Source organism: Pelodiscus sinensis, chromosome 1 (assembly GCF_052426305.1).
Source record: "Pelodiscus sinensis isolate ZL-2025 chromosome 1, ASM5242630v1, whole genome shotgun sequence".
Lineage (NCBI taxonomy): Eukaryota > Metazoa > Chordata > Testudines > Trionychidae > Pelodiscus > Pelodiscus sinensis.
Genome location: NC_143052.1, coordinates 46,436,385 through 46,464,112, shown reverse-complemented (window position 1 = coordinate 46,464,112; position 27,728 = coordinate 46,436,385). Strand labels below are relative to the sequence as shown.

Here is a 27,728-nt window from a genome sequence, read left to right as displayed (position 1 = left end):
AAATGCTACAGTAGAATTTAGAAGTTGATGCTGTGCCATTTTGTCCCATTGTATCATGGAATACAAATGGCTCTGCTTAGCTGATGAGTTTTATGGCTCATTGCTAACAGATAATCAATTTAGGATATTTAATTTCATATCCAAGCAATTATGGAAGACTCCAGAGCCAAAAGTTATTTTGATTTTTTGGTTGCAGTTTGAGTTTAGGTTCTTAGTGCTTTATTCTAAAGATTTGTGTGTGTGGAGGGGGGCATGTAATTTCAGCAAGAGCTGCTGGGAGTGCTAAACACTTTGGCTATATCTACACTGGCATGATTTTCCGGAAATGCTTTTAACGGAACGGGTCGGCGCTGTGTAATGTGGCACCGCGCGGTGACTTGGGGGCGGTACCGGGGCCGGCGCCGTGGTCGGGTCCGGGGCTGCTCTCGGCGCCGACTGAGTGCTCGGCGCCGGAGGAGGAAGAAGCGGCTGAGCTGCTGCTGCCTGGGGAGCCGGCGTTTTGGAAGGCTTAGGCTCCTCTTAGGCTTTGAAGCCGCCGAGGCAGGGGGACGGGGCTTTACAATGCCAGACGTCCCAGGTGTCTCTGCCTGGCTCTCCTGGCGATCGGCACCGCGCCAGCTGCGGAACGGGTCGGCGCCGTGTAGTCCGGCACCACATGGTGACTCGGGGGCGGTGTCGGGGCCGGTGCCATGGTCAGGTCCGGGGCTGCTCTCCGCGCCGGCTCAACGCTCGACGCCAGAGGAGGAAGAAGCGGCTGAGCTGAAGCCTGCTGGGGAGCCGGTGTCTTTGCAAACTCCCGTGGCCGCTCAGGCTTAGAAGCCGCTGAGGCAGGGGGACATGGCTTCGCAATGCCAGAGGTCCCAGGTGTCTCTGCCTGGCTGTCCCTGCCATTAAAGGCAGCTGGCAGGGATCTTGCTGGGGACAGCATCATTCTCTTCTGAAGTCTGCAGCAGGGGAGGAAGCCCGGCGCTGAAGAGGCTGCTGACTCAAGTCAGCTTGCAGCGACTGCAGGGCTGTATCCAAGAGGAGCATAGAAGGCGCCTCTCCCTGTCTTTTCTGGCTCTGGAGGTGAGCCTAGAGCAATGGTGGCACTTTTGGGGGATGTGAGAGTCCCCCAGGCAACGGATACATTCTGCATGGCCGTCCGAGGCAGGCATTGCCTCCTAGCAGAAGCCGCATTTTTTTAAAGCCGGTCCCTGACATTTTCCGGCAGCCTGCTGACTTTTATCTTTTGTTTTATTGAACAGTAAGGGCTGATAGCCTGGTAATGGCTCTGCCCAGGTATCTTTTGTTGTTTCTTTATCTTAACAGTCTGTTTCTTTTTTTTTTTTTTTAAGGTAAATGGAACTATATAGAGAGAGCTGACAGGAGAGCAGCTGAGAGGCGGGAGGTAAGAGCAGTCTGTGCTTTCCTCCTGATAGTTCTTTCCTTGTCCTTACTCTCTTGAAAGAAACTCTCTTTTTTTTTTTTTTACTTTATGGGGAAAAAGAGGGGAGAGAGGAAAAAGGAAATTTTATATACAAAGGGAGAACTAGAAGCAGTCTAGTTCTGTGGAGAGAGAGCGCAGTTACAAGCGTCTGCAGCCTGAGGCGGTGAAGAGGAACTGGCGGGCGGCCGGACTGCGCGACAGAAAGAGCACGAAAGCTGCGAGCCTGCGGCACATGCGTGGTCCGGCCAGATACTGCTACTGACAAGTCTCCGTCTGCAGCGCCGGGGCAAGCCCAGCACCCATAGTGGAGCACCTGCGGGGACATCCCCAAAGAAGAAATTAACGTTGCCTGTCTACACCTGCCTTTTGTGCAAGAATATTTGTGCAAGAAGGCTTATCCCTGAGCGGGAGCGTCAGAGTATTTGCGCAAGAAGCACAGTACATTAGAACGTCAGTGTTCTTGTGCAAATACTCGTGGCCAGTGTAGACAGGCGGCAAGATTTTGCGCAAAAGCAGTTACTTTTGCGTAAAATCTTGCCAATGTAGACACAGCCTATGTGTATGAGGTTTTAAAAAGTTACTCTCAGGGTGAGCAGAAGTTTTGTATTGAACTCAATAGGGGCCATTTTCCCTGGTTCACTGAGCAGCTGTTCCTTTAGTGAGAAGTAAGGAGAAGACCAGCGAGCAAGAATTATGTGGATAAACATGAACATGAATGTGAAGGAAAGAGAGGTAAGGGAATGACAGTTTGTGTGGAGAAAAGAAAGGCAAGAGTATTAGAGATAAGAGCAATTGTGAGGGAGGGGCAGAAGATAGGAAAGAGAATAAAAGATGGTAAGAGAAGGAATGAAAGAAAGATCAGACACTGAAAACACCAGAGAAAATGATACACAAGTACAGTCCAAAAGAGAAACAAAAGTGACACGTTACATTTAAAAATTTATTAAACAATTGGAATGGAGTATTTTACAAGTAAAGACAGGACACCAACTGTACAAAGCTGTTTTATTCCTTTAAAACTGGTAAGAGATGGGGAGGCATGTTTTTTTCCCACCCTGTCTAGTTAGTTTAGTTCTTGGCTATTGGGAATAGTCCACAAATTTTTCAAGTCCTGCCCATTTCAGTATAATCATTGTCCCTAGTTTTTGTAGTGGGGAGTTTTTTCTTTGTTTCAGCATCTTGAACTATATTAGTGCCACATATATAATGGCAGAAATATAGCTCTTCAATAACAGTGGATGAATTGCTGAAGTAAGTAAAATTACCTTTATCATTAACACAAACTCCCTGCAAGTCCCCTGTTTGCTAAGTTTATGATGAAGGTGTCTTCTGATTTTAGTAATAATAAAAAAAGGTTTCTTGTGTACCAACTTTGGAAAATATCAAGAAAATTGGAGGTAGGCACAAACAATATAGATATAGATTTACTCTATTTCATCCACAGAAGAGTTGTACGTGTAATATAGCAGTGATTTACTAACACCTCAGAATGCCCCAAGTTGCTATATTTTTAATTAAAAATTCAGTGCATTGTATTGATAAGTTTCCCTAACATATAAAACTACGCATCGCAAATTTCTTGGCACTATTACAGATATGTAGTATCTTTTAAACTCAAACACAATGGACTAAAAGCAATAACTATGTCAAGTGCCCAATTCTGCAAACCTAATGCAGGTAAATCTTACAGTAAATCAACAGTTTTCCCCATGTCAGGACTACAGAACTGGGCACAAACCAGATGCATCAGATATGAACATGCTAGTGGCTACTTAAGACAAAATTTAAAAACATTAAATACATATAAAAGAAAAAAGACACAAAGTCAGGGAATGTGTTGGTTAAATACATCAGAGAAAACAAATGGTACAAGACTCAGAACAGCTGTTGTAACAACTAACATTCGGGCAGTTTTGTCAAACTCAAGAACACTGGTCTGTATTTCCTTTGCTACTTACAAATGAAAATAAGGTATGGCTTTTATAATTAATTTATAATAAGACTATATAACTATGTGGTGTTCCTCTAAAGACAAGTGCAAATGTGCCTGATATTCATAAAATACCTTTATATTAAAAACTGTAATTAAGATTTTTCACATCTGAATCCATTTAATGGGAAACCATTAAAATATTATGTAAACAGTCATTTCCTCAAACTTGCTTTAGTGTTTTGTTCAAATCATATAATTTTTCTTTAAAACATCTAGATATTGCTGTGTTGCCCTGGAAACTGGATCCTGATCCACATTCAGATTTTTTGAAGATCCATCCGTAGATCCTACAGGAGAGACTCTTACAGACCCAGTTTCAAGTTCAACTGTGGCTAGAAAGAACAAGAAAAAAAAGATCATATATGGTCTGTGTTATGTTGTATAATAGTTTTATAGTAAACTTTGTTGTAAGCCTATCAATTTTTTTTCATTGACAACAGTAGGCATTATATCAGGTCCAGAGAAAGCAGATACATGTTTTAAATCAAATCAAAAGAAACACTATGAAAATGACATAAAAGGTAATTTCACAAAGGAAGAAACCAGATTTTTCAAAGTTATATAAAGATTACATTAGCCGTTTTGCTAATCATAACAGTTAGTTAGTTAAATAACTGTTAGTATTTCTAGGGCTACTGAAAATAAGAGGTCAAATCCACACATGCTGTAAGCACAAAAAATTCTAATGAAGGCTACAGCATGATAACTGCTACTCCAATGATAAATTTTGAAGAATATCAATTATATGCAATAATACTCATTAAAATATATATGAGAAGGGACGTGGTTTTTTTTTTTTGGTATTCTTTAGTGGGATCACGAGAGAGGTTTGTAGAATCTGTTGTTGGTAAGTTTTCTGGTTGCCTCCTGTTCAGAATCTGTTCTGTTCATGACGACTACAGTGCCCCCTTTGTCAACCTCTTTGATTATGATGTTAGAATTGTTTTTCAGGCTGTGTAAAGCATTGTGTTCTGTATGATCGAGGTTATATGTTATATGATGTCGTTTGCTGACCATGTCAGCTCAACCACATTTACGGAAGCAGTCAATGTAGAAGTCAAGACTCTCATTATGACTGTTAATGGGGATCCACATAGAGGCTTTCCTCTTGTGGACCCACACATCTACACTACTCATCACTGGACCCAACCACATCAGCCACCAAATCAGAGGCTCATTTAAATGCATATCCACTAATGTGATCTATGCCATCAAATACCAACAATTCCCCACTACCATGTAAATTGGCCAAACTGGACAGTCTCTATGGAAAAGAATTAATGGACACAAATCAGATATCCAAAAATGCAACACACAAAAACGTGTTGGAGAACACTTTAATCTGCCTGGACACTCATTAATGGATCTCCAGGTCACAATTTTCTTTCAGACCAATTCCACAAGCCAAATACACAGAGAAAGATTGGAACTTAACATCATTTACAAGTTTAATTCTTATACAAATGGTATGAACAGGGACATTGTCTGGCTCGCACACCACCTTTCACATCCTAGGATGTGTCTAGACTACAGGGTTTTGTCGACAAAAGTGGACTTTTGTTGACAAAACTATCCCTGCGACCAGTAGGTCAAAAGAATGTGGGAGTTTTTTCGACAGCGGTAAACCTCATTCTATGAGGAATAACGCCTTTTGTCGACAGAGTTCTGTCGACAAAAGGCGCTATTGCATCCATGCTGCTTTTTCAAAAGAGAGCGTCTAGACCAGTGGTTCCCAAACTTTTTGGCATCACATCCCCTTTTTGATTTTTGAGAAACCCTCAACTTCCCCTCCCCCCAAAATAGCAGCAAAACTTGGGGTGGGATTGACGGGGGTGTGTGTGGCTGGGTCGCCTCTCACCCCTCTGGAAGTTCTTCATGCCCCCCAGTTTGGGAACCCATGGTCTAGACTCTGTTGAAAAAGCGGCTTGCTTTGTCTACAGAACTGGCTGTAGTCTAGACACTCTTTGTAGATAGAAGCTTTGTCGACAGTATCTGTTGACAAAGCCTCTGTCGAGAAAAGCCTGTTGTCTAGATGTACCCCTAATGACTTAACCAACCAACCCAACAATGGAAGTGCTAATTGTTCTTATCAGCCTCTTGTAACTACTTGAACCATCTACTCTCTCTCTCTCTCTTTTTCTTTTTCTTTTCCCCTCCTTTTTTCCCTCTCCCCTCCTCTTCCCTTATTTATTCTAAGATCTGAACTTCTAACACTCCTGTCATCTGAAGAAGTGGGTTTCACCCATGAAAGCTCATGACACCATCTATATGTTTTGTTAGTTTTTAATGTTCTACTAGTCCATTTGTTGTTTAAGTTTTTCCTGTTACAGACTAACTGGGCTACCCCTCTGATGTGATTTTTAAAGTTTGTGTAAAATCTTAAAAGGATTAACTGTATTTATGTCAATCCTATCTGTGTTACTTGGAAGTTTAAGCAAAATTGTCCTCAAATTAAGACTTTATTTGGGAGAAATTGCATAATATTCTGAACAGCACTTTCCTAAGTGGGGAGTGCCTGCAAAAAGAACTTTACTAAATTTAAAAATCAGTAGAAACAGCAATAGTGTAGGACATAACAGCCCGATACTAATTTTGAATTACAACACAAAATCATAATGGATATTTAATAACAATCAGTTTTTGAAAAAAATGTTAACATGCTCTGACAAATTACCTTGGTCAAGTTCTTTAGTGATACTTTTTTCTAGTTCCTGCTGCATCTGAAATTAAATATTAACAATATTTAATATGTAAACAATTTATAGGATAGTTAGTGCACGAAAATAATGCTACATATTTAAAAGCAACTACAGTGTGTAACTTCAAAAAATGAAGCCAAAATCCTGAACAGAGATTTAGTTTTGTTTTGGACAATTGAACAATAGCAGCTGCATTATAAAACAATTATACCTTCAAAGACATAATAGAAATGTAAGGCTGGAAGTGACTTCAAGAGATCATCAAGTCCCACCTCCTGTGCTGAAGCAGAACAAAATAAACCAGACCATTCTGATTAACTAGATGATTACTAACTAGTCACTTCTGCCCCTATAAAGCAGTTTTAAAATTATAATTAGCTACTCCATAGATCAAGAGTATAGGACTTGTGGCTTTTCTTCCCCTTCATGCACCTTCTGCTTAATATACCATCCTCTACTAGTTGGTGACTTAATATATTTACCTAATAATACATTAATATGGTATTAAACACATACAAACAAGCACAATCAATTAATAATGGAAGATTAAACACTATCTTCAGATATATGACTAAAACTACAATTTAATTCCTCAGTGAATATATATAGCTAATTCTGAGTTTGGCCTGCTTAAAAATATGGACTGATGGGTAGGGGATTGGAGAACAAGTTCTGCTCCTTTATATTAAGTGGCTTAAATCGGCTAGAGGGAACAGAAAGGTGTTTTCCTGCCTCAAGGGAATCAGTTACTGTCACTTTTACAATTTTGATTGTAAACTCTTCCTCAGCATTTTATTTATTCAAACTCATGGTATTGCGTAGTTATTGTTATTCATAACTTATATTTCTGTAGTATTCACAATAGACTTTCCATTAAGACAGTCAATTACCTGAGGACTTTAAAATCTAAAAATATCACAACAGCCAGAATATAAGGCGGCATAATTTCTAAATATATGGAACTTGCACTCAGATGACAGTGATGAGTATCTCACAAACAGTAATTAATAATTGTACAAATTACAAGATTTACTCATCTTATATGCTTAGAAACAATGAAGGAATTTAAATACTGATTAATATCTATTTTTTTCTTTACAAGGCTCATTTAGCCACCAGTTTTCCATTTTGGGGATAAGAAACTGATTTTGTAAGGGCAAAAGGTACCTAGAGTACAGAGTCTGACTAGCACTGTTAAGAAGGTACATACGTGTCTTGTGCTGGATTGCAGGGATAACAGAAGATAAATTAAGCAGCATGCCAGTGGAAAGAACCACAAGAAAGCTAAGATCGGGGTATTCTGAAAATTCTGTGCCTTAACAGGCAAAGAAGGGAATTGGAGAAAAAGAGCCCTTAAAGCCCTTCTGTCTTATGGGCAGGAAAAAGCAACAGCAAAGCCTTGGGAAGGAAGAGGCTGTTAGAGTTGAGGAGTAGAAGCTGAAGGAGCAGAAGACAGCAAGAAGTGGGGAGTCAGCCCTCCACAAGAGGAGATTAGCCAAGATGGGTCAAATCTCTGGGAAAGGAGAACTTATGCAGTTATGCATATCCACAATCTGTTTCTAGGGTCTGCACAAACAGGTTCATTGCGTACACAGATTACTGTGTGTCTGCACTACTGGTACAGAATCATCAGTTAGGATCTTCCTTGGCCTACCCTTGACAAATTTCATCCTATTTTCTTTTTCTCTTCCCAAAGCTTGAAGTCAGCCCTCTTATTTTTATCCATATCTGTCAAAGTGGAACCACCAAATGGAAAGAAAAAGCTGAGAACAGATGGCTAATAGTTGTGTTTCACAATTCCAGGACAAAAAGTAAAGAATACCAAAAGGGTGGTCAGGGGTCAAGCTACATACATCATGGGCATTATTCTTGTACAGCCTCTCTTCTGATGCTCTTAGGTTATGTCTACACTGGAGGCTTCTTGCGCAAGAACTGTTTCGCGCAAGTGTTCTTGTGCAAAAGGTCTTCCACAAGAGCGCATCTACACTGGCATGTGCTTTTGCACAAGAGCGCCAATGGCAGTATGGACACTCTATTGCGCAAGAATGCTCGGATGGTCATTTTAGCCATAGGGGTTTCTTGCGCAAGAAATTCATGTTGCCTGTCTTGCGCAAGAGGGCTTATTCCTTGTGTAGAGAGGAATAACTCTTCTGGAAGAAGCCCTGTTTTCCAACGCTGTACTGGAAATTTACTTGTGCAAGAATGTGTGTGCACTGCAGACACTCTGCAAGTTTTTGCACAAGAACTACTGTTCCTGCGCAAAAAGCCTGCAGTGTAGATGGAGCCTATTTGTCTCTTCCTCAGCTTCAATTGTGGACTATCATCAGAGAAATCAGGGAACTCTTCTTTAACTTTATCATGAACCTGTGTGACTCAAATATAGAGAGAGTCACCTGGGTCACTTCCTATGAGATTCTTGGGGATTATTCGATGAGTATGTCACTGAAGAATTAGTACAGATGAGTCCTTAGACTCACATGATTTATTATCAGTGTCAATACCCTTAAGAACTTGAGTAGAGACAGACAGACAAAAGCAGTATTTGTATTTCTGTGGGGGGTGGAGTAAAAAATATTGAAGAAATTGCTAGTGAGGGGATAAAGGAGAATATGCAAATAAGCTTTTCGGATATGCTGGGAGAGACTGAAAAAATAATGGAAGCTAAAATCCCATCTTGAATTTAATTCTTCTTCATTGCACCCATTCAGCTTCATGAGATGGCTTAGACTCTTCCTGGTCTTTCTCTTACTATAAAAACATGGAATAGAACTTTGGAAATGTTTAGTCTTGAGAGAGATGCTCTACTACCCAAAGCTCTGGGAGCTGAGAAATCTACTTCAAGATAGCTTGCTGTCACTTAAGGCTGGAGAATGGATAAAGATGTAGAAAAACATGAGCATTGGAGATTATCAATGTTGCACTCCAACGTTGACTGGAACCATGTGTCTAAGTGCCCTCTATGAGTATTTCTGGAATCAGGCACAGTTGCAGCCATAATAAACAGGACTATGTAGCACTTTAAAGACTAACAAAATGGTTTATTAGGTGATGAGCGTTCGTGGGCCAGACCCACTTCCTCAGATCAAATTGTGGAAGAAAATTGTCACAACCATATATACCAAAGGATACAATTAAAAAAATGAACACATATGAAAAGGACAAATCAAATTTCAGAACAGAAGCGGGATGGGTGGGGGGAAGGTAAATGTCTGTGAGCTAATGATATTAGAGGTGATAATTGGGGAAGCTATCTTTGTAATGGGTAAGATAATTAATGTCTTTGTTTAAACCTAAGTGTAAAGTGTCGAATTTAAGCATGAATGACAGTTCAGAGGATTCTCTTTCAAGTGTGGTCTGAAAAGGTCTTTGAAGCAGGATGCAGGTAATCAAGTCGTTGAGACAACGTCCTTTCTGGTTGAAATGGCAAGAAACTGTTTTTTCTTTGTGATCCTATCTAATATTTGTTTTGTGGGCATCGATCCTTTGGCGAAGTGTCTGAGACGTCTCTCCAATGTACATAGCAGACGGACACTTTCGGCACATGATTGCATAAATTATATTTCTGGATGCGCAGGAATATGTGTTCTTGATCTTATAACTCACTTGGTTAGGTCCAATAATGGTATCAGCAGAGTGAATATGTGGACAAAGCTGGCAACGGGGTTTGTTGCAAGGGAAGGTACCAGGGTTGGTATTAGTGTGGTATGTCCTGTGGTTGTTGGTAAGAATCATCTTGAGGTTAGGTGGTTGTCTATAGGAGACTATGGGTCTGTCTCCCAGAGTCTCTCGGAGTTTAGTATCCTGTTCCAGTATAGGCTGTAGTTTATTGATAATGTGTTGGATAGGTTTAAGTTGGGGGCTGTAGGTGATGACAAGTGGTGTTCTATTGGTGGTTCAGAATGCAGGCTTCCCTGGGGAGAAAGGACTACTCCAGCCCTCTCTCACTGCAGCAGCCTGGGGCCAGGTAAAAAGTGTCAGTCCATGGCTGCTGCAGCTCTAGCAGGCATAGCTGGAGGAAGGGTGCATTTTCCCCAGCTGGGGCAGGTCCAGGTTCATCTGTCCCTGGGGCTCCCCAGCCAGATTGAGGAATGGAGCAAACTGTGCACTTTCTCCTTGCTCCCTAATGAAGAACAGTCAGCAATGATCCAGTACAAATGGGGGGGGGGGGAGGGCAGCTGCAGTCACCCTTCTCTGCCCTCCCTAAAGGATGGGAGGCTCAGGGCTGCAGCAGTTGAGGACGGGGGGCACCCCGCAGCCAGCCACTTTCACCTGCCTGTTGATTTTGTCTCTTTTCTGTATGGTTTTCTGTATCCCCATACAAATCAGAGGGGAAAGAGGGAAGCTTCTTCCTCCACTCGCACACAACCTAACCCTGACCTTACTTTAAGTTATGATAAGAGGAAGCTGAATACCAAATGTGGTCCTATCTCTTACTGTTTAGGAGGAGTTCTTGAACAAACAGATGGACAAACAGACTTGCTCGCTTACAAACAAAATCTTTCAAATATATAGTAGATATAGTAGACACTATTCAATACACAGTAAGTGCATGACTGATGGGTTTTTCTAGGATTCAGTGGATTAGATAAGTATAAAGCAGTGGGTTTTACAAAAGAAAGACTAAGTTGGAAAATAGCTTTTAATCTAAAGATAAAAAATGGTATCCACCAACTCCTGCAATTAAAGATAGTCACAATTCAAATATACTAAGTATGATCCTGCACATTCCATTCTTCAGTACTGATCAATGGTATCATTTTAGATATTGTTGAGTTACACACAAATATATGAAGTACAGCAGTTCTGCCTCGCTAATTTAAATAATTATGGCATTCCATTTTGTAAAGTATAGCAAAAGGATAAACTGAGCTTTTAAATTTGCAATATTATGGAAATCCAGATAAAATTTAAGCAACATAAACAGATAAATATGTCCAGTACAAAGAACTACATAATATTAAGCAATACTGACTACACACCTTGCCATGTATCTGGTTGCAGAGAAGAGAAGGAAGAAACAGACTTTTGATCAAGGAGCTGAAGAAAGTAAGAACAAAAACCATAAGTTTATAGGTTTTGGAAGTCAGAACTGAAAAATGACTCTATATAAATGAAAAATATAAAATTACGTAGGATTTTTTAATACTACAAGAGAGTACAGATGGAAAAAGATTAGAAACTGAACAGAAATTTAGAGATAAAGGAAGGTGATTTCCTCTATTTTTACAGATTAAAAGATGTGCTTTATAACTATACTAACTCATGCTTAGTGTGGTTGACAAAGATCACTATTGTTTTCCAAGATAAACTTTTAATGTTTATTTTTATTAATTATGTTTTAAAATATTTATTTACTAGCACATTTACCTAATGTTGCTCAAGTCCTTAAAGAGGAGTTCAGGGCAGAGGGTTGAGGATGTGAGAGTGGGGATGGTGCAGGAGTCAGGGTTGGGGGGTGAGGAGAGGTTCTGGGCAGACTAAACGGCTACTCCTCTGTACCTCATTATCTTTTCTTTTGTGTAGGTAAATGAAAATACCATTTTTTTAATTTAGTAGGGCAGACAAGGTTACCAAATTATTAAATCAAAGGAATGACTAGCACTGAACAAACTAATAATGGCTTCTGCAGAATAATGTCTTATTCAGTTGTATCTGGTAGTGTATTTCCATTCAGTATGTTGCCAATATAGCCATGGATGCATGTACAGTACAGCGTATCAAAATGGAACGTTAGTAAAAAGTGCCAAAAAGTTGACATATTAAGTGTCTATTTCAAGGCTGAAATCTAGGTATTTTATCTTAATTACAGAATTGTTGTCTATAATATTAGGACAATCTGCTTCCCTGCCAAGTCACCGAACCTTTCTGTTGTGCGTTAGTTGTCCCATCTTAAAAGTGTGATTAAGAATGCTTTGCACGTACATAAAACACTAGTTCATATATACATTTCAAAGCCTTTTATACATAGCTGAGCAAGCATTCTCATCTCCAATTTAGGACCTAAGCAACCACTTTTGAAACAATCTGTATGAGAGGAATGTGTCCCAATCCTCTAAATCTGTAGAAGAACCTTGGAAAATCAGAATTTTGGGAGGACTGTAAGAAGGTTAATAGCAAATAAAGGAATCACACGGTAGCTGTAGGTTTAGTAAAATCATCCTTATTTAGTGTTAGAAGAAGATACCATTTGTCATTATTTCAAGCATAGGGGTTATTATTAGTTAAGATATGGTTCTATTCTGAGCTCTGGCACAAACTTCCTATAATATCTTTGGGAATTAATTTAAACTCTGTATTCCTCAGTTACCAAAAAGGACAATAGATCCATATTTATTTGCCATAAACAAAAAGGTATTTTGATCAGGAAAGCATCCAAGGATTTTGACAAAAATATTTTCTAAGAACATAAAAATGGCCATACTGGGTCAGATCAAAGTTCCATTTAGCCCAGTATCCTGTCTTCTGATAGTGGCCAGTACCAGATGCCCCCAAGGGAATGAACAGAACAGCGATCCATTCCCTGTTGTTCATTCCCAGCTTCTTGCGCAAACAGGCTAGGGACACCATTCCCATCCATCCTAACAGCCACTGATAGACCTATCCTCCATGAATTTATCTAGCTCTTTTGAACTCCATTATAGTCTTGGCTTTCACAACATCCTATGGCAGGGGTGGCCAACCTGTTACAGATGAAGAGCCAAAATAGCATTGCCCTTTTAAGGGCGGCCATTTTGAAGTCTGCACTAGCATCCGGTGCACACAGAAATACATAGCCTCTTTTACAGCCACAAGTGCGGGTGCTGCAATTTTTTCTTTGAAGAGCCGCATGTGGCTTGTGAGCCATAGGTTGGCCACTCCTGACCTATGGCAAAGAGTTCCACAGACTGGCTGTATGTTTTGTGTAGAAATACTTCTTTTGATTTGTTTTAAATCTATTGCCTATTAATTTCATTTGGTGACCCACAGTTCCTGTGTTATGAGAAAGAACACAGAACTTTCTTAATTACTTTCTCTACAGCAGCCATGATTTTATAAGGACTTAATCATATCTCCCCCTTAGTCACCTCTTTTCCAAGCTGAAGTCATAGTCTTTCCTCATACAGAAGCCATTTCATACATTTAATCATTTTGGTTGCCTTTTTTGGAACAGTTTCTAGTTCCAATAAAACTTGTTTGAGGTGGGCAACCATGTCTGCATTCAGTATTTTAGATGTGGGCTTACTATGGATTTATAAAGGAAGCAATATGATATTTTCTGTTTTATTACCGATCTCTTTCTTAATGATTCTCAATAATCTGTTAGTGTCATTGAATGCTGTTGTACACAATGTATTTTTTCAGAGAACTATCCACAATGACAACAAAATCTCTTTCTTGAGCTGTAACAGCTAATTAGATCATCATTTTATATCTACAGTTGGGATTATATTTTCCAATGTGCATTACTTTGAATTTATCAACATTGAATTTCATCTGCCAATTTGTTGCCCTGTTACCCAGTTTTGAGAGATCTTTTTGTAGTGCTTTATAGTCTGCATGGGACTTACCTATCTTGAGTAGTTTTGAATCATCTGCGAAGTTTGCCACCTCACTGTTTGTTCCCTTTTCTAGATCATTTATGAATATGTTGAATAAGAATAGTCCCAAAACAGACCCCCTGGAAACACTATTATTTCTCTCCATTCTGAAAACTGACCATTTATACCTAACCCATCCTTTTAACCAGTTATCTATCTATGAAAGGACCTTCCCTATTATCCCATAGCAGCTTACTTTGTTCAAGAGCCTTTAGTAAGGGACCTTATCAAAGGATTTCTGAAAACCTAAGTATATTATCCACTGAACCCCCTTCAAAGAATTTTAGCAGATTGGTGAGGCATGATTTCCTTTACAAAAACCATGTTCCTTTACAAAACCCATGTTTTCCCCCAACAAATTATGTCACAACCAGGTCTGTTTGTGGTCACAGGTGAAAAATGTGTTGCAATATTTCATCATTCAGTACCCATTCAAGCTCTTGGGAAAGATATCCAGATGACTGTAACCCACCAATGTAATATGCCATAAAAAGGCAAATGTGATCCTTGGATATATTGGGAAAATACATTGCACAAGCAATAATACCTTGTCTAGAATGGTGTACACAATTCTGGTTAACCATGTTCAAGAAAGATTAAAACTAGAGTAGGTGCACAGAAAGGATAGTAAGATGACCAGGGAATAGACAGACGATATTATGAGAGGAGATTAAAAGAGCTTGACTTTAGTCTAATAAAATAAAGACTAAGAGGTAATATGACTGCTTTCTAAAAATACATCAGGGGAGCAAATACCAGAGAGACAGAAAAGTTATTTAAGCTTAAAGACCATGGTGGCAAAAGAACAAATGGGTATACACTGGCAATGACAACATTCAGGCTGGAATTTAGAGGAAAGCTTCTAACAGTCGAAAGCATAGAGTTCTGCACAGAAGCAAATTTATACCCAGGGACGCGGATTTCTGTCAATATAAAATCAGTCTCTGCAAAACCACAGGATTCTCCCAGGAACCGCAGTAGCAAAAGGAGCAGAGCATGGGTCTGTGTTCCTAGGAGCTAGTGCTCCATGCTGGCAGCTCCTCTGGTGCCATTTTTACTGCTTCCAGCCCTTCCCATTGGGTGGGCCCAAGGCTCATTAGCACACCTCTGACAGGAGATGCAGGTATGTTCAAGAAAGGGACATGGGAAGGGCTGGGGGTGGGGGTGGAGCTGTACCAGAGGAGTTGTTGGCACTGGCTCTTGGGCACTGCAGAATGAAAGGAGCAGAACATGGAGCTGCCACTCCCAAGGGAGCCCTAGAGATAATAATTTATATCTGCAGATAACTGCATCCATAGGTATACATTTTGCATCTGCACAGAACTCTACAGAAGGGGAGTGAGGTTCTAGAATAGCCTTCCAATAGGAAGAGTAGGGCAAACAATCTAACCAATGTTTGAAATGATTAATCCAACAGCAAAATTAATTACATTCATGAAACCTCAAGAGATATCTGGAAAATACCACTGATTTAAAACTTAAAGGAAAGAATTGTTTAGACAATTTCTCTGTAATAAATGCAATACAAGGACTCCCATCAAAGATGGTATGACATGATTGCCACACAATTATAGACCATGGTATACTGCACTAATTAAATGTGAAACCTGGCACCTGAAATTGAAAGCAACTGAATGCTACGGGTTCCTTCTTTCTTTAAACAAATAGGTGGTGTGGAAGCAGACTAAAGAGAGATATTCATCTATGTAAAGTACCTATCAAAGGTAACTAAGTGCATATAATAATTAAGCAGCATTGAGAATGCTAAGAAAAGGCTATAATTTCACATTTTTAGGAAGACTGACAATTGATGAATCCTATTGAAAAGGATTATTCATTAGAAAATAACTTAGAAAAAATCTCATGAAGAGCTGCATGCTGTGAATCTTGAAGACCTTTGCTATTTTGTGAAACACATATAGAAAGGAAGCTAATCACCATAGAAGTTTTCATAAGGGATCTTTAAAACATATTCCTTCTTTCTGAAAATCAACAATCAGAATATGAGATGACAAAAGGGTTGATGCTGTATTATCATTTGTGCAGACAGGTCTGGAACATCATTCTTAACAGATGACTTGATGATGCAAAGTAAGCTAATGAATGATACATTTACAGTATTTTATATTCCATAATGCATGAACAAAAATACCCCAGATTCTTAGATTAATCCAATGAATCGCTACAAGAAGTCATCATCTGATGGAGTCAAAATTCAGTTTATAAATTGAACTCCACTGCAGAGGCTCAGCTTGACTTCTATTTAGTCTCTCAGAGTATGTCTACACTACAGTGTTATTTCAAAATAAGATATTTCGAATAGCATTTTGCTATTTCGAAATAGCGGTGAACACTGAGTGGACTCTGAATCGTATTTAAGGCTGGCCAGAACCAGTTCTGGCAGGGCACCAGGTCAGGACTTACTGTGTGGGGCTGCTGCCTGAGGCTATCTGAGGTCTGTGCTTAAAGGGACCCACCCTGGACAGCCGGTTCTCAGGTTTCTCTGCCTGTTTGCATACCTTGATAAGGGACAGCAAAGTTTTTTGTCTCTGTGTGCTCTGGTTGCCCTCACTCAGGACACCCCAGCACTCCTCAACATGGAGCCAGAGCTGCCTCTGGGCACTCTGGTGCTTCTCTTGGACACATTGCTGTGAGCCTGGCTGCACTTTCTGCAGGCTGCCATTTGGGAGGTTCATCGGGGGGCTGTCAGTATCCTGGAGGCCCTGCAGGAGAGCTTCCACCCTGAGGAGCACTAAGAGCCTCCCTGGTCTGCCCCACCGGGGGCTTGTGCCTCATTCCTCCCTCACGTCCTTCCACTTACCTCTCCCTAATGTCAAATAAAATACATGTATTTTCATATACACAAACTCTCTTTATTGAACAAAAACTGGGGGAAGGGGGGAAATGAAATTCTGGTGAGACTGGGGAAAGGAGGTGGGAGAGGGGAGAAGAGAGGGTGGAAGAGAGAAGGGGAAAATCTGGGAGGAGGGAGCTGGAAGGGGGAAGCAAGGGGAACAAGGGGGAGGGGAAGCTCAGGGCTCAGGATTGGGGGGGGTCTCACTGGACCAACTTGATTTTCATGCAAACCTGCTCCTGGGTTCGCATGTGGCCTTTGGTGGACAGGCTGGCAGCTATCCTGCCATAGATGGCCACGTTCCTCCATCTAGTGCGGAGATCATGGACGTTGGGGGCATCCCCCCCCCAAACCTGAATAAGGTCCATGATCTCCACCCTGGACCAGGAAGGCACCTACCTTCTTTGGGCTCTGGCAGGCTTCTGGGAGCTGGCAGACTGCTCCTGGGGAGTAGTGGAGGGCTGGCTGGCTGTCAGTGACTTGTCAGTGGCTCATGTTTTGGGGCCACTGGATCAGGGGCAGTGACTGCTGGCTCTGGGCTGGCAGACTTGGAGCTGGCACGTACACTGTGGCCAGAGTCAACCCCTTTAAGGGCTCTGGGGAGGCAGGAAGGGAGAGGAGTGTTCTTGGTTGAGGCTGGAGTGGCCACCAGGGCTACCTGGGAAAGCTGGAGGCCCTCTATTTCGATATAAGTGTCTACACAGAACTTATTTCGAAATAGCTATTTTGAATTTGGCATTATTCCTCATGGAATGAGGTTTACCAAATTTGAAATAAGTGCTCTGCTATTTCGAATTAATTTCGAAATAGTGGTTTGGTTGTGTTGACGCTTGGAAAGTTATTTCGAAATAACGGTTATTTCGAAATAACTTTGCTGTGTAGACATACCCTCAGAGAGTCTGACAGCCTTCTATGAAAAAAATGGAGGCTTAATCTTGTTGGCACCAATGATGTCCCTGAAGGGATCTCCAGGGTTCCATGAAGACCTACCTCAGTCTTGTACCTGGCACCACAGCTAGTGTTGGCACCATTTACTGTTGATGTTAGCTTATTTAGTGTCACTTTCTTGAAAAAGGGATAAAGTGACCTCCTCTTGATAGAATAATTTCTTTTCTGTTAGGCAGTGCCTCTATGTTTGCAACCATGTCTGCTCTCTCCTCAGCCCTTCTTTTCAGCATCATCCTAGAGTTGGGACACTGATGAAGTCACTGCTGGTGTTGGAGAAGCTTGTTCTAAGGCTAGTGCCCAGTCTTTTAAGAATGATAATGAACTGGCAATGGTGCCAAAATATTGTCCTGTACCAGGCAATCAGCATGTATGCCACTGATGTCTGTTTCAACAGAGTTTATTCACAGACTTTATTTCACTGGTAGGCCCTGGGGTGATGTTTCTGCTTGGAAAAGCACTCACTGAGGTGAAGTATTTAGGTGACTTGCAGGTGAATGTCTCCTAAGGTGACATGCACCTCTTGCACAATACCAGTTGTTTCAGCAACACATGAGAGTCCACAGCAGGAGGGATTTCAAACTTATCAGGAGTAAGATGTCCCTCAGAGAGAAAAGACATTAACTATGTTCATCAAACAGGGGAGTAAGTCCATCAGAGATTGGGCAGGGCTTAAAGCCTGAGTCCACTATGGCAGTTGCCATTAGCACCTTGTCTTACTATACAGAATGCTACCTTTCTGTTTGTTTGTTTTTAAATGTCTAAATTGGAAAATTAATCAAAGGTAAAGAGGTAAATCAAACTAATTCTAAAAGATTAATCTGAAGCTACAGGAAAGTTAACATGTCAGACATCTGCTATCTCCCATCTGATTATCATATGAAATAAGAGAACTAAGGAAAAGTCACAGGCTACTCCACTGCCTTTATGCTCTTACACAAGAGCTTGAGGAAGCAGAGGTCACATATATGGCCAAGATAGACATTTCTATTATTTCTCTCTATATATAAAAAAGTTTTTCCTGCTGCACGACACAATAATGTCATTGGGTTCTCTGGCCAGAAAGGTGGCCAGAGTGGGGAGGTTGGTGAGCATGGAGCAGGATAGCCTGCTAGCCTTTTTTTTTTCTTTCTTAAGAGTAAGATTCTCCAGGGATGCCCCAAAAGAAAATGAGATCATAATTATACCAAGCAGCAGCAAGGACAATGTCTTGAGAAGTAGCTTATTTAAAACAGAGTTTTCACTCCCCTCCTTGAAAACAAGTTCTGGAAGATGAAGAATCTGAAATAGGATATTTTCCTACAGGCCAAATCCAAGCAGTAATGTGGAGAGAGTGCCAAGTAACTGTATTTGTCTGGACAGATGGAGATGTCAGTAAGATAAAACTGTGGTAGCAGCCTCACCTTGGATCAAGTAAGCCCTGACAAAGCTTTTAGGTTTGGCCAGCTGAATCACAGAAATGAACATACAATCTGACATCCATAATTCTGTCCTTGATTTCAGGGTTTTGCTGTGTGGAAATATACTGGTGCTCTACTTCTTTAAGAAAAGGTGATGGCTGCGACATCTTTAGAGGGAAAATAGTGAAGTAAAACTTCGTTGCTGCTTCCTCTTCCCATGCTACAGGAATAAATGATACTGGATTCTGCTCAAAGGACCCTCATTCAGAACAGAGATAACACCCCATCACCACCAATACAAGTTCGCATGAATGCTAACGGAAGTTTAGCTCTGATTGAGTGGGTGGAGGAAGAGTGAGAGGAACAACAGGAGAAACTAACACAACTTTGTGATATAATACAAAACAAAACATTTATTTCTGACAGTTCCATTTAGAACTTCAGAGGGTAGCAGAGTTAGTCTGTAACTAGAAAAACTTAAAAAATGATGAATAGTTTAGTGGAACTATTTTAGTGGTCCAGTGGAACTTTAATGCACCATTCACCTGAAGAAGTGGGTTGTGCCCACGAAAGCTCATGATACCATTTCCATGTTTTGTTAGTCTTTAAGGTGTTGCTAGACTATTTGTTGTTTTTTTAAGATTTTCCATTTAGAACTGTGTGGAACATTCTGACACTAGTTCAGTAGGATTTATTGGATTCCACTATTTTCCAATTTTGGTTCAAGATTGGCTCTGCTATATGCAGACACAAGCCTGATTTTCCTCACCATCTTCCTTTACATGCTGCAAAAATATTTGGGCTGGCACAAATATTCAGTCTGAAATTGGGAGACTACAGGATATTGCTGGTTGTCAGCAAACTACCGGAGAACTAGCCCTGTTTTTGTTTTCCACAGTTTTTGCATCACCTTGACTTTCAAGTTTGAATGCTAGCCAGACTGGGGTATGTTGCCTGTTTTTTTATCCAAAACCATAATTCTGGCCCCAGCTTTCTCAAAATTCAACCCAAGCTCACTGTAAAGGTTGCAAGCTAAGCTTGTGATAAGATCTGAGGTGGTAATATAACCTGAAATCAGAGAACATTTGCCTAATTTTGGGGTTCTTTGTGAAAGTTCTAGTTAGTCTCCTTTTGGTAATGGCACTGCCCAGGGCAAACAGAGCACCCCCTCAAGAAGTGCTCTCCTAGACACTAAAGGAAACTGGTGTGCTGGTTCTTTACAGAAATTTCATTATCACATGGCACATACCATTTAACGGTAGATATTTTATCTGGATGTGGTAAGAAATTAATCAAACTTTAAATCAGGAAACTGATTAGAACTAACCAACTTAAAACAGTATTAATGCTACTTAAGGTTTTAAAAATATTTTAATTGAATTTACAGTTAACTTACAATATAAAATGATATAGATATAGATCTAACCCCCATGCTGCAGTACAGCTGAAGCTAGTTATTTTGAAAACTACTGACTATGGTGGAAGCAGTCCTGGATCCCCAATATATAGTAACAAACAAATCAGTGAGCAGCTCTTGTATTCTTCGTGATTTGGGACTTGTAGCCCAAGAATGTAGATCTGTCAAGACAACTCTTAGCAGTGAAATTATTATGTCTGCTGCAATTATTAACTACCTATTGTTAACAATGTTCTCAGATCTCAGAGCCCATTAAATAGGAAAAGAATATAAACTTACTGGTTTATCACTTGGCCTCATTTCAACCAGTAATGAGTTAGTTCATGGAGAAAAAAAATCCTGTAAATGGTTTTATTTATTTCTTTAAAATAAGTTAAGAACAAAGCATTTAAATACAGTATTATAAAAACCCTTAAGGTAAGGCAACATTTAAGTAATTCTGCAGTAAGAAGCTCACCAATTCTGGTGGCTGTTGCCAAAGATCTCCATCGCATGTGCAGCTTTGAGATGGCATTATTTGGTGGCCATGTGAGTCATTAGGAGATAGGACAAGGAATTCATGTTCCCACTCAGGTCAAAGCAGGAAAGAAAGCACGTGTATTGTAAGCACACATGCACATGTGTGCACTGTCAGGAGCAGCGTAGAAGAACATCCCTTGTGTTTCCCTTCTCTGTATCTTATATATACGCACTACAAAATCTAGTAAAGCAGAAAATAATCACTAACCTAAAAGTTGCCTGTGTCTTCTCTTCCTGCTTACATGTCTTTATTCTGATTTTCTCTACTTCCATTTCCACTTTCTTTCCCTCCTCTGTCTCTCTTTTTCTGCTTCTTCAAAAAAACACACAATTCTTACCCCTGTTGGTTTAAACTGGAACAGCATTCTTTCTTTTATCTGTACAGAACAGATTCTTCCCTTCCCCTTGTTTTTCCTGTTATTTCTCTGTTCCATTTTCTCCCTGCTGCTCTTCATTCCCTCCATTCTAACTCTATTCCAACTCCTAGTCTTCCTTGTTTGGCTGCTTCATCCCCCTTTCCCTCCAACTTTTGTTTCACCCACTTTTAATTTTTGCCTTTTGAAATCCTGTTGACATCCCCTTTCTTACTTCCTTCTTTTTGGATCCTGCCTGTTCCCTAGCTGCTTGCCATAGGTTAGTTCTTCAATAGTAAACATGTCCTCTATTGTGCCCAAAATATATGCTCAACATTATCTAAAGAATTATGCCCAATGCTCCTCATTAATTGATATTAGTTTGTCCTGGTGCCATTTTTGTTAGGTACAGTACACAGACATATATTGTAACAGGAAGCTGATTAAATGGATTTTAATGTAGAACTATTCTAAAGAACTTGTCACTGAAATGAGAAAAAAAATTCTCAACTCATACCAATGGTGGTGGAGGGAAGATGGAGAGAAAGATTGGGGTGAAAGCAAAGTTTAATTCATACAAGGAAACAGACCAGTATTTTGTGAAGAATCCTGTACTCAAGTGATCTAAATATATTTTGTTAGTTCCTGACCCTCATAGTAGGAGACCAATGCATTTTTCATAGGGTGAAAATCAGGCATTGGACAAATGCTCCCAGTATCAGTAAATGCCAAGCAGTTCAGGAGATTCAGTGAAGCTATTTAAAGAAGAAAATAGTTACTTACCTTTCTGTAACTGTGTTTTGGGGATGTGCTCTCTACACAAATTCTACCTTAAGTGTGCATGTACTCCATGTGTACAATATCAGATTATTTTAAAATATCAATGTCCTTTGGGGCTGCACCTCAGTTCTGGGAGCTCTCAAATAAACTGTAGTGAAGGATATAAGGGATATGACAGCCTCAACCACTTTTCAAGTTCTTCATCGATAAAGAATCCCAGGTGACAGGACTCTGGATTAGCAATGGCAGGTTGTGGAATCAGTGTGAACAATACATCCTGAAGAACCTCGCTTTACTGATGGTAAAGTTAAATAATTTTTCTTTTCAGAGTGACTTTCTATACAGATTTCACTGTTGGTGATAAACAAGCAGTATCCCATGCCCAGATGTGTACAAAAAAGTCCTATTTAAGTATTAACTGAAGAATCACCTGACCAAAGCTTGTATCTGATCTAAAGGCCTGAGTAGTAAAAATATGGACCAAATACCAGATAGTTCCCTCCACATATCTCAGTCAATAGGACTGTTAAAGAGAAAGTTTAGGCCTGCTAGACTGGAATCAAATGAGATCAGATATGCCTGGGGAAATTTTATTCTTTAATAATATATTTCAAGTATTTATATAATTCAAAATCTATTTAGAAAATCTCTGCAAGGATATCTGTTGTACTCTCAATCTGTTCTACAAAAAAAGTACTAAGCAGTGTCAGAGAAGCTCTAATCAGTGTAGTCGTGTCCAGATAAAAAGATTGCTCTAACTATTACTTCCAGTGTATAAAGTTTTGCTTTGCAGGTGAAGAATGAGATTTGAGGACAAAGAATGGCAGATGAAGAAACTAAGATGAAGAAACTTGTCCTTGTGTAAGATGGTATCAAAAGGGCCTACCACCTTAATCACACCCATTCTTCTGGACAGAGGTATGGCTATCAGGAAGGCCACATCTTCATTGAGATGTGATGGAAGAAGCAGGTAGTCATGGGCTTGAAATAGGCAGACTTACACCAGACAATACTGAAATCAGATCACAAAGTACAGGAATTGATGTAAAAGCTTGGAAAAATCATTTTAGAAATTTATCCACAGTATAGTGACAAAATATCATGTAGCTTTTTACTGGGGAACAATTTGCAGAGTTCACAGCCAACTGGACTCTGATCAAGCACAGGGATAGTACTGCCAGATTTAACAAGAGCAAATCATCTATATTTTAGAACTGTTTAGGGAAGTGAGCAGGGATGTTGTTCAATCCAAATAGACAATTTTTTCGATTTGCATCTGCGTTAGGTGTTTCCTGTAACCTAGGATAAATAGTCTTAATATTTTTTTCTTCTTCTTGTTAGATATTAATTGCTAGATATTTTTGTTTGTGTGCATGCTTATTTGTAAACAGAGCCACATGGACCACAATATGCAAGTACAGTCTCTCTTTACCCTTTATAATTATATATTTATTTATTTTCATGATTAATTATTGTGGTTTTTACACTATTAGCTTACAAGATCTGGGATATATATCTGGCATTTAAAATGAATACTCAATAATAAGACTAAGACAGACTATGGTTTCTCAAACTTAAAATTATGTAAAATAATTTAGAGTAATACCTAGAATTGCTCACCTTAGCCAGATAAGCTTCCACTCTGTTTTTTGAAGATAGTGCATTTCCAGTTGTATTTATGAAACTTCCTCCAAGACCAAGACTTCTATTTAGCGTTAAATTATTGCCGAGATTGCCAAGCTGAGTTGGATCCAGGACTGGACTTGCAGAAAGACTCCCATTTACAATGCTGTTGGCAATTAAAGATTTGCTCCTGTGGCGCTCATGAAGGAGTTTAGCATTGGCTTCTGCTATCCTTTCATTAGCTCTGTGAAAAATATAGATGTGGCTTTTACTCATCCTTTCACAAATGAGTGTTATCCAAATTTCAAACTATTTTTATTATATTTCTATAACTGTAAATGGTTAAGAATATTAGAAATTGGAAATACTACTCAATCCTCTCAGAGTTTTCTGAGAAACCAATCTTGCAATATTGAATAACTCCTGGGAATGAACATCAGTTAGAGATGCTCAGCACTTCTTAAAATTTGACTGAGACACAATTAATCTTAGATCATTACTTGTACTGATTACTATAATCTTTAAACCTCTAGACAAAGTGCTTGCAAGCCTTTTAGGAATCTTTTTGTGATGAGATGTTCAAAAGATTGAGGAATCCGCTATCTTAAGGTGAAAAGTTGTTATAGCAGCCAAGTGTACCTTGATGGAACTATCAGCCAGGCATGATTGTTTAAGGTTCAATAAGTACTCAAGGATAAGGGGTATGGAGGCCGCTGACAGGGTGACAATTCAAGCACCAGGGGGAAAATAAGGAAGTTACCTAGTACAGTAACGAGTGTTCTTCGAGGTGTGTGTCCACGTGGGTACTCCACGCAAGGAGTAGGGATGTCCTGGAGCCATGGAGCGGAGCTTTTTCTAGCAGTATCTGTGAGTGGCTCACCATTTGAGTAATTAGGACTCTGAACAGAGGGGAGTGTGGAAGAAAACACTGTCCTCACTCTGCGTTTGTAAGCAACAAGTAGCCAAAGGCAGTTTTATTAAGAGCTGCAGCAAGGGAAAAACTGGTTCGGACGGGGGGGGGGGGGGGGGGGGGGGAGCCCCCTCCCTCTGAGGCAGATCTTCGAATACAAGTAATTATGATTCAGTTTATATACTGTCCATTAGATGTAATAACAATAACAATTAGTCTCCTTCCCATTACAAAACACCAATGGCTAACAGTTATTTTAGTTCCACCCAGATGCTCCTTATCTCAAGGTCCCTGCCAGAGTCAGCATTCTATCCTTATCTCTGTATGGAAGCGAGAGGCAAAGGCAGCATCTCATTACAGACCTCGCGTTGTCAGGCCACAGACTTAGCCTGACTCTTGCTCTCTTGTTAACAAGACCAAGATGGCTGCACACAAATTCCCTTATTTCCTTTTCCTGCCTCCACAGATATACGTTGCGTTGAGATAGGCACACCCTTTGAGTGAGGTGTGATGGATATGAACAAGCATGAAGATTTAGGGAATGATCGTATTCTGTCTATATAGAAGGCCAATGCTCGTCGTACGTCAAGTGTGTGGAGCATAGCATGCCTGGGGGATGCGTGAGGCTTCGGAAAGAATGCTGGTAGCACTATAGGTTCGTTGATGTGGAAGGACATGCACACTTTGGATAAAAATGTTGGATGTGGGCGTAATGTGACTCTGTCCTTAGTGAAGATTGTATACGGTAGGTCCACCATGAGGGCTCCTATTTCACTAACCCTCCTCATGGGGGTGATAGCTGTAAGGAATACCACCTTCATTAGTAAAAGCTGAAGTGGGCAAGTGGCCAAAGGTTTGAAAGGGGAACTCATGAGACAATCTAAGACAAAATTTAGATCCCACGTAGGGGAAGGCACTCTGACGGGGGGAAAAAGGTTTTGGAGACTCTTCAGAAGTCTTCTAGTTGTTGGGTGCACAAATACGGATGAGCCATCTATGTGTTCAGGAAGAGCCAATATTGCTATAAGGTGTACCCTCACAGAGGGATTTGATAGACCCCCGGTTTTGAGACGATATAGAGATACTTGAGAATCTGGTAGAGCGGTATGGTGTGAGGATCCACGCCGGACAATTGACACCAGGCTGAAAATCTTTTCTATTTTTGCATATAGGTAGCCCTGGTGGATGGCCTTGTGCTTTGTAGGAGGATTGCTTTTACTTGTTCTGAACATAGGGATTCCGTACCCTGAAACCAGATAGGAGCCACGTGTATAGGTGAAGTGTCTGTGGTTTGCCCGTCCTGAGATAGGATGTTGTGATGGGATGGGAGAGGATATGACATAGCCACAGACATTGCGTGCAGAAATGGGAACCAGGTCTGCCAGGCCCATGATGGTGCTATTAGTATGACTAGAGCTTCGTTGATCTGGATTTTTCATAGAACTCTGGGTATGAGTGGAATTCATGGGTGGGAAGGCATAGTGAAGTGGCTCATTCCAACGGATGAGGAATGCATTGTCCAGAGATCCCCTGCCTACTCTGGCTCGAACAAAAATGAGGACACTTGGTAGTGTCAGGAGTCGCAAAGAGGTCTATAGTTGGGACTCCCCAGTGGTAAAAAATGGAGGTGAGTATGGCTGGGTGTAATTCCCATTTGTGGTCAGATTTGAAATTGCAGCTCAGGGCATCTGCCCAAACATTGTTTATTCCAGGTAAGTATGAGGCCTTCAGGGTGATACAATGAAGGATGCACTAATTCCAGAGGCAGATCACCATGGTGCACAGTGACGGGGAGTGGGCTCCTCTCTATCTATGTAAAACATGGCTGTCATGTTGTTGGTAAGTATGTGAACAGGCTGGTCAGCGATGAGGGAAAGGAAATGGTTGCACGTATTCCTTCACAGACCTGAGTTCGAGGAGGCTGATATGTAGTGAGGACTTGTGTGCTGACCACCTGCCCTGAACTGTGTGTTGAAAGAGGTGTGTGCCCAGCTGATAATGGAGGCGTCTGTGATGATCTGCCTGGATGGTTTGGGCTGGTAGAAGGGCACACCTGTTAGAAGGTTGGTGGGAACTGTCCACCATGTAAGTGAGTCCAGCACCTTCTTTAGAAGCAGGACCTGTTTTGTGCAAGGGGTGGAGGCCAGGCTTGTAAACTGACTCTAGCCAGTGTTGTAGGGCTCTGAAATGGAGGCAAGCATACTGCACGACGTAGGTAGCAGCAGCCATGTGATCCATTAGTTGGAGGCAGGTAAGAACCGTAGTGGTAGGAGTGGTTAGTACAGTCACAAGGTCGCGTAGTGCTGAAAATCGGTGCAGGGGGAAGATAAGCTCTGGTTGTCAACTAATCAAGGCGAGCCCCAATGAACTCTATGCCTTGTGTGGGTAGCAGGGTTGATTTTTGCTTGTTTATTAGGAGACCTAGAGAGTTGAAGATCTGCATGGTATTGGAGATCATGTCGGCAGTAGGCACCTGAAATCAGCCTTTTATAGACAGTCATCTAAGTATGGGAAGATGACGACACCCTGTTGACGCAGATAGGCTGTTACTATGGCCAGGACCCTTGAGAAGACCCTGGGGGCAGACGATAAGACAAAGGGGAGGACTCTGTATTGGTAGTGGTCGTCTCCTGCAGTAAATTGAAGACATTGTCTGTGTGATGGGTGTAAGGTGATGTGAAAGTATGTGTCCTGCAGGTTGAGGGCTGCGAACCAGTCTCCTTCACCCAAAGCCAGTATAATCGATGCCGGTGTTACCATTCTGAAGTGTTGTTTCCACAGATATTTGTTTAGTTTGCATAGATCTAATATGGGTCTCCATCCCCCTATGCGCTTTTGTGTCAGGAAATATTTGGAATAAAATCCTCTCCCCCAAAAGGCGTGGGGAACCCTCTCTATTGCATCCAAGTGGAGAAGGCAGTTGATTTTCTGTCTGAGAAGCATCTTGTGAGAGGGGTCCCTGAAGAGGGACAGGGAATGGGGATAGCAGGGGGAAGCAACATAAAGGGGAGGGTGTATCCTGTGCAGATCTCCAAGAACCATTGATCTGATGTTATGACATCCCACTGATGGTAAAAGGGATGAAGTCTGTTGGGCTATGTCTAGACTACAAGCCTCTTTCGAAAGAGGCTTTTTCAAAAGAATCTTTAGAAAAAGCCTCTTCGAAAGAGAGCGTCTCGACTGCAACCACTTCTTTCGAAAAAGTGAGTCACTTTTTCGAAAAAGAGCA

At 40.8% G+C, this 27,728-nt stretch overlaps 1 protein-coding gene across 16 annotated transcripts in view; it reads right to left on the bottom strand.

Annotated features, from left to right (window-relative positions):
- Positions 1-2,420: 2,420 nt before the first annotated feature.
- ANKRD7 (ankyrin repeat domain 7) overlaps positions 2,421-27,728 on the bottom strand; it is a 181,142-nt gene continuing 155,834 nt past the window's right edge. For 11 of the 16 annotated variants that reach the window (XM_089779172.1, XM_075929108.2, XM_014573360.3 and 8 more), the window contains 3 exons: positions 23,587-23,833; positions 6,097-6,142; positions 2,421-3,754 (listed from right to left, as the gene is read on the bottom strand). In XM_089779172.1, the coding sequence (XP_089635298.1) occupies positions 3,606-3,754; positions 6,097-6,142; positions 23,587-23,833 (442 nt within the window). In that variant the 3' untranslated portion in view covers positions 2,421-3,605. Of the gene's footprint in view, positions 3,755-6,096; positions 6,143-11,100; positions 11,159-21,041; positions 21,147-23,586; positions 23,834-27,728 lie in introns of all 16 variants that reach the window. The other 5 variants (XR_012903777.2, XR_012903785.2, XM_075929145.2 and 2 more) reach the window with 5 other exon arrangements.